Source organism: Vidua chalybeata, chromosome 10 (assembly GCF_026979565.1).
Source record: "Vidua chalybeata isolate OUT-0048 chromosome 10, bVidCha1 merged haplotype, whole genome shotgun sequence".
NCBI classification, from domain to species: domain Eukaryota; kingdom Metazoa; phylum Chordata; class Aves; order Passeriformes; family Viduidae; genus Vidua; species Vidua chalybeata.
Window position 1 is genome coordinate 15,584,374 of NC_071539.1, and position 10,696 is coordinate 15,595,069.

The 10,696-nt window shown below is 42.1% G+C and overlaps 1 protein-coding gene across 3 annotated transcripts in view; it reads left to right on the top strand.

The window, feature by feature from the left end:
- The window catches only part of PID1 (phosphotyrosine interaction domain containing 1), an 85,190-nt gene extending 76,027 nt beyond the window's left edge, over positions 1 to 9,163 (top strand). For all 3 annotated transcript variants that reach the window (XM_053952341.1, XM_053952340.1, XM_053952343.1), the window contains exon 3: positions 7,213 to 9,163. In XM_053952341.1, coding sequence (XP_053808316.1) covers positions 7,213 to 7,689 — 477 coding nt within the window. In that variant the 3' untranslated portion in view covers positions 7,690 to 9,163. The remainder of the gene's footprint in view (positions 1 to 7,212) is intronic.
- The last annotated feature ends 1,533 nt before the right edge of the window (positions 9,164 to 10,696 follow it).

The following is a 10,696-nucleotide window of genomic DNA, read 5'->3' on the forward strand; positions in this document are numbered from 1 at the left end:
CTGTTGACTTAACTGCTGAAGAGGTGCTGATGCTTCCAGCTTTTTCTGGAGCTATCCTTTGATTCCTTGGAATAAATCAGACATTAACTACTGATGTATTTTCTTTCCCCTCCTAATCCAGTGGGCAGCCCTCAGAGTTGATGGTTATTTTCCATTAAATAGTTGCCTAGCTCTGTCTGTTCTCCTGCTGAATTTTGTCTCAAAAATAAAAGTTCTTCACATATTTCTGTAAGCCACACTACTGCATTTGCTGTGTATTTCTTTGTGCTGAGGAGCCCTGCCGTTCCCACAAAGACCCTTGTGTTTGTGCTGCAAGGATTTGGCTGGACACAGGCAGTGTGGGTGAGGAAGCAGTGACAGGCAGAGGGAAACTGTGCAGCCTTTTTACTTGACTGAGTTATTTTTTTAGGTCTTAAGCAAATGTTGCTTGAATGCAGTTCGTGGTATTTGCTCAGTGATCCAGTGGAATGTCTGGGATATTTTTGTTTTTCCTTCAGAGCCAAAAAGCAGCTTTTGGCTCTAAATCCCAAGCTGCCAGCCTGAGGCTGAGTCACTGTGCTTTAGGGTGAGGAGAGCTGAGCTGGTGTGGTGAGACGGGTACCCTGCCCAGCACAGAGCGCTCCCGCTGTGCTTGAGCTGGATGTGTTAATTAAAGATGTTGAAAATGACTCTACTGCTAAATCTGCTTTTATTGTCATGAAAGCTGTGCCAGGACTTACCAAGCTGTTGGGCAGCATGCTGCAGGCCTGTCCCACTTGTATCCCAGCTCCACTGAGGATAAAAGAAAAACTAGTTTCAGCCATCAAATCTGTGACTCCTTGGTGAGCCCTGATTCTCCCCAACCACTCAGCTTGGAGATGCCACTGGGGGCACACTGTCATTACAGTGAAGTTGAGCACAGGTTTCCTGAGTAGCAGCTTCTTGCAGAAGTTTCCAGATCTTGTAATGATATGGAAATGAAGCTTGCTGTCTCCTGGCCTCGACAAATATGTGCCTGGAGTCTAGGTGAAGCTTGAACTTTCTCATCCTTCATCTGCTTTTGTGCTGCAAACCCAGGGAGCATCTTGCAGCAATTTTAAACAAGACATGACTACATCCTTCTAAACCTGCTTTTGGCTGCTGTTCTTCCAATCTCCTCTGCGTTCTTTTTTAAAACTTCTTCAGGTTTACCTGATCTATAGGCTGGTGGTTCTTGCTGGGCTGGGATGAAGTGACAAGCTTCAGCCACTGGAACAGGTTTTCCAGGGAGGTGGGGGAGTCGCCATCCCTGGAGGTGTTTAAAGGCTGTCTGGATCTGGTGCTGGGTGATGTGGTTCAGTGGTGTAGGGGTTGCAGTGGTGGTGCTGAGTGGATTGTTGGACTGCATGATCTTAAAGATCTCTTCCAATCCTGATGTTTTCATGATTCTGTGGTGGTTTACTTGCTGACTGGAGGGTCTGTACTTGTGCATCTTAACACAGACCCTTACAGTCACTTTCTTCATTGCCATGTATCCTGAAGGTGCCACAGGAGGAGTTCTGTTTTCAGGAAGAAAATGTCTCATTACCTCTGTTTGCCTCACATTTAAATGAAGCAAACTGTCTTGATCAAACATAATCAGTTGCAACTAGATAAAATTTGAGGCTAAAGGAATGTTTCTTTTAAAACACTGATCAACAAAAGAGACAGTCATCTACTACTAAGATTTGCACAAGATTCAAGATCCTCTAGGGCATCCTCTGGTGGCTGCAAATATGCAGAGTAAATACTTGCTGGCTCAAGGTCAGTGCTCTATTTTTAATTTTTTTTTCATTTTCTATGTTGATTTTGCTGACAAAGACCCTCCTTTGGTATGGAAGACCCTTCCATCTGGTATAGAAGAAATACTTATATTAAATAAATAAACAAGGAGTTAATTTTACATATGGTCTTTTGATCATGGTCTTGAATAGTGAGAGAGACGAGAGTCCTGTGAGATATGTGTTCCTGTGCCAAGCTCCTGTGCCAAGAGAGCATCTGTCCTCCTGTAATGCAGTAATTATGGGTCTTTACAGCTTGGATCTGCTTTCTTGGAGCACTGATAGTCTATGGTCTGGGGATAGGGAACAGAAGGAGAAAAAGTCATTTGACTGCCTAACTTCAGGTGCCCAAGTGAGGCTTGTGAGATAGGAGCAGTATGTGTATATGATCCACTGAGGAGTCAGATCTGAGGTCAGATCGACACACACAGGAGCTGAGCTGCTCTTTGTCAGCTATGAATTGCAAGTGAAAAATGTGAGATCAGTGATGGAAAGGAAAGTATGAAAAGGAAAAACCCCTTATTACTTCTGACAAATCATACTGTGCTAGAAGTGTAAATGTCTGTGGCAGCTGCTTTACTGGTCTTTTCAAAGTTGGTAAGCTCTTAAACATAGTTATTAAAAGACATTTTCACTATACACTACTGGATTGAAGGGACTGAAAACAACAATGTCAAAATACTCAGATATTTCTGTGTTTCCAGGAGAGTGCATGAAAAATGACATAAATTATTCTTCATGTCCTTTGACATGAGACATCTCTATGTGTCACATGGGTGTAGCTGCATTACAAAAGGGCAAAGGCACAGCATTTTTCAGTTGAGGATGGTTTTGCCAGATACTGACACTGGTGTTGGCGAATCTCTAGGGTGAAATAAGGAGCTCTTCAGAACATCTTGGCTTTTACAAAAGATTTGGATGCTTGCAAGCATAGAGGTGCTGAAGCCTCAAGAGTATTTTATGTCATGCTTGGTGACAGTGGCTTGCCAGAAGATGAAATTTGCCATAGAAAGGCTGGAAATAATGCGGATAATTTTTAACATGCACAAGAAATTTTTGTGAGGTGTATATGTATATTCCAGAAATTTGTGGAACAGATGGAACACACAAACCAAAGGACTAAAAGGGCTATAAAGAAATATACTCTTATCCCTGGTAGGAGATATGATAGGAAATGCCTTCACTGCTTAAGGTTAACACAGTGGCATTGAGCTGAATTTGCATTCCTTTTCTCGCTTAAAATACAGTATCCAAAACAAGTAAAGGCTGCAACAGCTTGACCATAATTTAGTTGTTACAACCAATCTGTAGCTACTCTGCCTTGCACTGAAGCTAGAATCATAGAATCATGGAATCATTAAGATTGGAAAAGACTTCCAAGATCATCAAATCCACCCTTTGACCAAACATCACCTTGTCAACTAAACCATGGCATTTTGTGCCAAGTTTCTTGAAAACTTCCAGGGATGATGACTCTGCCACTTCCCCAGGCAGCTTGTTCCCTCCTAGAAGGGAGGGAATAAAGGTCCTGGCCTCACTGTGTATAGCATGACACCTACTATAGGACATGCCACACTTGCACAAATAAGTAATTTTCCTGGACTGATGTTTGCTGCCAAGTGACTTCCAGAGTTTCAGAGGAAGAAAAAACATTATTCAGTCCTGGTGAACTTTTGCTGGTGCTCAGAGCTGTATTCGGGCAGATGTGGCTTTCAGCCTGCACTGTGGCTTTGCCTGTCTTTGTCAATGATCACTCTCTGGTCAGTAAAGCTGTGGAGTTGACGCTGTTCAGGCAGTTCAGAGAGTTTTTGTTTTGTGCAATGATAACTATAACAACATCACTACTGCTGCTACTACTAATGCCTTTCTGTGCCCTTCACATCTCATTCACAGGATTATTAAAGATGAAATTCTGGGTTTTATCAGGGTCTTTTTTTATAATACCTGCTGGCTTCACACTGATGAGATATCAATAATTTAAAAGGAAAAGACCACCAGTGGGAATTTTTGCCTCAAAATAGCTTTCTTTTCCATCTGATAAGGAAAGGAATTATCTGTTCTTTGACCTTTGGTTGACAGACTTGGAAATTGAAAAGGAAGATGGTTGTACTGTACTAGCTTCACTGTAATGGTGTGGTCAGTGGTTTCTGAGCATTTAAACAAAGGTGGGTATGCTGTGAGATGTGTCGAGGCAGGAGCCAAAAGGCAGGGAGCACTGCTTGTGGAATAACCTTGTAACTCCGAGCTCAGGGAGAAGTACCTTTCTGTGGGTCAGAGAGTGGAGGTGTCTCACCAGCCCCTGTCTCCCTGTTGTGTTTTGGCAGAGGACCATGCTGTGATGCAGTGTTAGACATCTGTCTTCACCAAGAGCTTCAGTGATTCTACTCTTGTCAAATGCTTGTATCTCAAATAGGAAAAGATAATTCATTTTTAAACCCCAAAAAGTAACAGCACTAGTATATGTAGATGTTTCTATATAAGACACAGTGCAGGAGAAACTTTAAAGTTGAGGCTTTGTTTATTCTTTCCCTTGAGCTCCTTATTGTAATGTCTAAACACCTTATAAATATTTATGATCGTGTCCTCAAAGGAAAATGAGATTTATATAATGGAGGTTCAAAGTGATGTTAAAAGAAGCAACTTTCCGAAGGTTCCTACACAGTTATACTGTGACAGAACTGGGACAGTAAATCAGACTAGTACATCCCATTTTGATAAACCAGAATTCCATCCTTATTATTAGTTAGTTTTGCATTGGCTGCTTACAGAGTAATTCACTGTTGTTTTTTGTTTTTTTTTTTTCCTTAAAATACAACTACTTTATTTTAGAGAAGTCCATTACTTTTTGTAGCTTCACTCTTAAGCTGGCCACACACAAGGATTGATGGCCAACAGGGGGTTGCAGTTAAGTGTTGCAGAGGAACAGAGGAGAACATTAAATTCAATTTATGCTGCTGTGTGACAGCTTACTCTGGTCTTGCTCCTTGGCTGCTGATGGTGTCCGAGCATCACTTGGGAGTTGCCCATGCTCAGAAGCTGATGCTTTGTGCTGGGGTGAATTTGCAGCACAGAGCTCAGCAACACTGACTGCCTGGGATGGAATTGCCTTTGCTTTCCTCCCCTCTCCCTATCCTCGTGCTGCTGCTCAGGGCAGCTCATGAGCTGGCAGAAGCTTCCTCTTTAGGACAAGCCAGTAGTGAAACAATTCCCTGCATCCCCTCTTGTGCACTCATGAGAGGTGCTGATTTCTGCAGTCTCCAGGTGACACTGGGCTTCTCCAAACAGCAGCTGAGGGGACAAATGTTGCCATAGTGGCAGCTCTGTCCTGCAGCCAGGGATTCAAAGCTGTATTTGGGCAGTGACGATTGCAAGAGGCTATTTCGCTGTTCCTCGGGGTTTAAAGTCTTTGTGCAAATCTCTTTGAAGTTAGTGAAGGACTTCTGATGCTGCAATGGGCTTTGAATTTGACCCCATGTGTCAGTTTACAGTGTTTGACTTTTGTTAGCTGACTTGTGAGTATGAAGCAGTGCTGAGCAAACCTTTGGAGAATGTAATGAATGTGCAAATTTGCACAATGATCTTGCTCCGTTCAAAGCAATCTGACTTTGGATATATGTTGAAATACACCCCAGTATGCTGTAGACACATTCCTCTTTGGTCCTGGATATGCTGTTTGTATGTGTTTAGTTGGCATTGTGAACTCTGAGGTTTTCTTTTAAGTTTTTCTACAGTACTTTAGGGAACTCAACTCTCATCACTAATAAAATAAAATAAGGCAAAACACTGGTAGGTCTTGCCTTGTTAACTGTTCTAGCTGTTGTGTTTCCCACTGTTCCAAAAAAAATACAAAGGTTTATAAGATTCAATGTATTCCCAGTGCAAATCATTAATATTTATAGGCAAAGAATAAGACTTCCCATTTTGAAATGTCAGTGCTATGAAATTGCTTTTTTGGCAAGCATGATTAAGCCACACAGACTTCCAATAAAGTTTCATAAGTTTTTTTTCTTAATTATGGCTTAATTTAGGCCTCTGAGTTTAACAAAACGTGTGAAACTTGCAGCAAAATATTTTTCTTGTGGAAGATTTTATTTGCATGGATTACAAATCCTGTGTTTCTTGTGGTTATGATTTTTTAAATGTGCTTAAATGTGGAAATTCCATGTTTTTTCTTTACATTTCTTAACACATTTACAACATAAAAATAACCTATACCATGGGTTTAATGCAGAATTTTGAAGAAATTAGTTTGAAAAGTGCATGTGAATACTTTTTCCTCCAAATGCCTTGAGTAAAATGTAGAGGAGGTTATAAGACATCAAGCAAGGAGTAAAAGATTCTGTCTCAAGCAGTTACTGCTGCAAGAGATAAATGAAGAACAATTTTGCTTTCGTATAGTTGTTCTTAAATGCACCATCCTGACAACAGCAATAAATAGAATAATCTACATAATTGTATTTATGTGGCACTGACCTGTCTTTCCTGGAGAAAATCCCTTTTCTCAGATAAAATAATCTTCCATTCAGCTGTAAGGGGAAGGAAGCCTCATTAGTAGCTGCACAGATTTAGGGGAATGTTTCTGCACAGGCTTAATACAGAATTTTGATGTGGACTTCCTAGTGAATTTGATATTTGGTGTACAAATTTCTGTAAAGGCACTAAAACCACCTTGCTTTCCTGTGCTGATTGCCTAACAGGGGTATTTACTCAAAAGGACTAGACAGGAAAGCAGAGAGATGATGTGATTTAACTGAGGTAGATTTATTACTAGATTTTTTAACAGCATATTTTCTTAAATTGATGTAATAAATATCTCAGCCCTGCTCAAAGATAAAGTTTTGAACAGCTTTGAGCTATTAGTGGATTAATACTTAAGTAGAAGTAGCAGAAGTGGTGGAAAAAAAGGATCATTTTGGAACAGAAACATTCAAACAGTTTAAAATCTTCTACTGTGATCATGCTTTTCTGACCCACTTCAGCCTTGCATTATCAAACTGAGAATTACTCCATCTCCCTAATACTAATGTTTGAAATATGATACAGATAAATAATCTGAATAAAGTATGAAGGAAAAAAAGAGGTGGTTTGCATCACAACTACCTGGGACCTGCTCCAATGGCACTTGCACTTGCTAAGATGAGCTTGGGGTAGTCATGGGCTCTAAGGCTGGGCTGTCTAGGGGAGGTGAAAAAAGTGGAATGCCTTAAAACTCAGACTTTTAATCTCTGGGTTTGAATGATTAAAATCAGCATTTGCAAAAGCAAATATTTGGAAAGCAGTTTGAAAATTGTTTTACGGAAAATGATGTGGAAATCTGGGAGTTTGTGAGGGGAGGTGTTTGCTTTTATTTCCTCAATGAAACTCTGCAGGATGGCAGAAAGTACCACCAGAGTCTGCTGTCTGTGTTTTCACCTATCTTTGCTCTTCTTTGCAGGTTACATATTTGGGTAAGGTTTCCACAACAGGGATGCAATTTTTGTCAGGCTGCACAGAAAAACCGGTCATTGAATTGTGGAAGAAGCACACGCTCACCAGGGAGGATGTTTACCCAGCTAATGCCCTTCTGGAAATTCGCCCTTTCCAAGTCTGGCTGCATCATCTGGACCTCAAAGGTGAGGCGACAGTGCACATGGATACCTTTCAGGTAGCACGTATAGCCTACTGCACTGCTGACCACAACGTCAGCCCAAACATCTTCGCTTGGGTCTATCGGGAGATCAACGATGACCTGTCCTACCAGATGGACTGCCACGCTGTGGAGTGTGAGAGCAAGCTGGAGGCCAAGAAGCTGGCCCATGCCATGATGGAGGCCTTTAAGAAGACTTTTCACAGCATGAAAAGCGATGGCCGGATCCACAGGAACAGCTCATCGGAGGAAGTGTCTCATGAATTTGAATCTGACGATGGCTGACTGAACTCATTCACAGTTCAGCAAAGGCAGAAATGGCTTAGGGAATGAGAGCTGATAGATGAATAAGCAACAATTGAAACTGGGTAATGAAAGGACTGCCAAACACTTGTCTGACCAGCTTTTTAAATCAGAAGAGCAATTTGTACCTACAGATATGCATCATTAAAGTAATTACGTTGCATTGAAATCTGCTGCTGTTGTAAAAGTGAGAAAAAGATCTCCCTCCCCCACCTCTGTCACCCTCCCATCACTGTCCCTTTCTCGTCTCTGTAGTTCAAGTGCATACCATAAAGTATAGTCATTCCTGTTTGTCTTATGAGTCTGGTCAGGCAATTTTATTAGTTGCTTCTCTGGCATTCCTAGCTGCAGGCTGCTGCTGATGCACAAGAGCAAGTAGGCCTGCAAAGCCCTAATGGTTCCCGAAGAATCTTTCCCCGTGATACATCACACAGATCCTTTGACCGTACGTAGGCTGAGACAGCCATACACAGCCTTTTAGACTAATGGCCTGGCATTCTGCAGTTAATTCACATTTCACAGATAAAAAATGAAAGATGCTTGTATGTACACATTATATCATATGCTATCCTTTATTTTATTCGTTGTACCTATTTTCTTAATATACTGGCTGCCACGTCTTTCACCCAACACCAGTAGTTGCAGTTTCAGACTATGTACTGCAGGATACCAAAAAGGGGAGGGCAGAAATACTCCCTGGTGGCTGGGGGTTCAGCAAGTCAGCCCTGCTGTCTGTGCATTATCCTACCCTGATGTGCTCCACAGGAGGGAGCCCGCTGGGAAGAGCTGAGGGACACTTGGGTGTGTCAGTGGTAGAACTGTGACTTCTCATCAACCTCAGGTGTGACGAGATCCAAGCACGGTGGGCACAGCTCTGTGCTCCCCTTTCCGCATTGCTGGTTGAGCGACCCTGGTGGGATGGAGCTGCACTGTCTCACCACACAGGGCTGCCTCGCTGTAAAGATCAAAGGAGGTCAGGTTTGAACATTGTTCTGGTTGAGAACCTCATGTTAAGATTCCCATATCTTTCCTTGTTCACAGATATACAGTCATGCCTTTCTTAAATGCAGATGTTTAATAAAACTCAAATAAAGGAAAAACTTGTTTCACTTGATATTTTTTAAGGCTGAGAGCAGATCAATAGTTTGCAAGTAATGCTGCTCCTTTGTACAATTTTGTTTGTAACTATGGTAATGTTAGGGGCACTAGGGCACCTTACAGAAGCCTTAAAAGAAAGCTAATCCAAGCAGATAGCTCTGTGTCTGTGTTTTGTGTCTCTGTGTTTGTATGTGAGAGTGTATGTGCGAGTCCAGTGGTAAAGCATGTAGATTGAGCATGGAGATGTATTGAGGAGGGCCCACACCTCTTGAAAATATGCCTGTTGCTTTACAATGTAAGTAAACTGTTCTCCAGCATAAATGCATTCATACTTTAATAAAAAAAGTTTTGAGTTAAACCTTGTTAGTTTTAAGCTGTCTTTCCAATGTAAACTCTGTGGTTTTGTGTGTGTGGGTTCTGTGTTTATTTCATTTAGTGGAATGAAAATGTTAATTTATTTCCATTTAATTATTGCATCAGTCTTCATGGGAATTGCTGTTAACAATATAATTTTAATTTCAATATTTAGGTTGATTATTGCTGTGAGGTTTTGTTTTGATTTTGGGGGGGTATTGTGTCTTCATTGGCTGTTGGGTTTTTTTGTGGTTTTTATTGGTTCGGTGGTTGGTTTTGATTATTTTGGGTTGGTTGGTTGGGGGTTGGTTTTTTTTTTTTTTTTTTTTTTACTTTGTGGAGTGGGGACATGATTTATAATTTTTGCTTAGCAGGAGGTGGCAGAGATATTCCCCCTTCCCAACCTGACCAGCTGAAATGAGCTCTGCTGAGTGGGAGCAGTATTGCCTTGCTTACAGAAATCACAGCATGGTTCAGGTAGGGCATTTGATGGCAGGATGAGGAATACACTACCAGGCTGGCAGTTTCCAGTTTTTCTCTGAATCTTTGGATGACCCAGTGTTTCCAAATACAGATCTAAAAAATTAATTCTCTTTTTCTTCCCACAATGTGTACTTGGAAGTGGGGTGTCATGTATGGGCTATATGCTGGTAAAACAAAAATATATATATATATGTATGGGTCCTGCTGTGTATATAGTTGCCTTTTTGATCAAAGGCAGAATTAGGCAAAATTTCCTTCAACTTTTAACAAACTATTTTCTTTTGCTCAGAGCTGTAGTCATATGTTAGTTTCCTGACTTGTTTGGATGCTCTGCCACCAAAGCTGCTATGAATGGGTGTGTGGACTCCCTCATTCCACCCTCTCACCCAGATGTCCCTGCTGACAGCAGAGGGGTTCATGTGTGAGCCCCAGCTCTTGGCCAAGGGCTAGTGGAGTGTGGAAGGGGCAGGAGATTCCCAGCCCACCTCACACAGGAGCTGAGGTGCCTCCTGCCAGCCCTACAGAGAACTGCAGTGGGTGTTTTGAGTTTGGGATTTCCATTTCTGGAGCAAATACTTCAGAGAGTGGGATGTCTTCCTGTCATGGGATGGGTGTGATCTTTCTGGCTGGCATAGTCTGCCCTTCTCACCCTCCAGTCCAGGCCAGAGCACAGCTACACAGAAATGTTGTCAGCAGTGGTGTGGCAGCAGCACCGGGGCAGTGACTGTCCCCCAGTGCTGGGCCCTGCTGAGGCTGCACCTTGGGAGTATTGTGTCCAATTTTGGGTCCCTCACTATACAACATTGAGGTGCTGGAGTGTGTCCAGAGAAGGGCAATGGAGCTGGGAAGGGTCTGGAGCACAAATCTGGTGAGGAGCAGCTGAGGGAACTGGAGAGAGGAGACTCAGGGGGACCTCACCATTTTTTACAACTCCCTGACAGGAGGTTGTGGCTGAGTGGGAATTGGATTCTTGTCCCAGGTAACAAGTGATAGGACAAGAGAAAATGGCCTCAGGCTGTGCCAGGGGATGTTTAGATTGAATATTAGGGAAAGT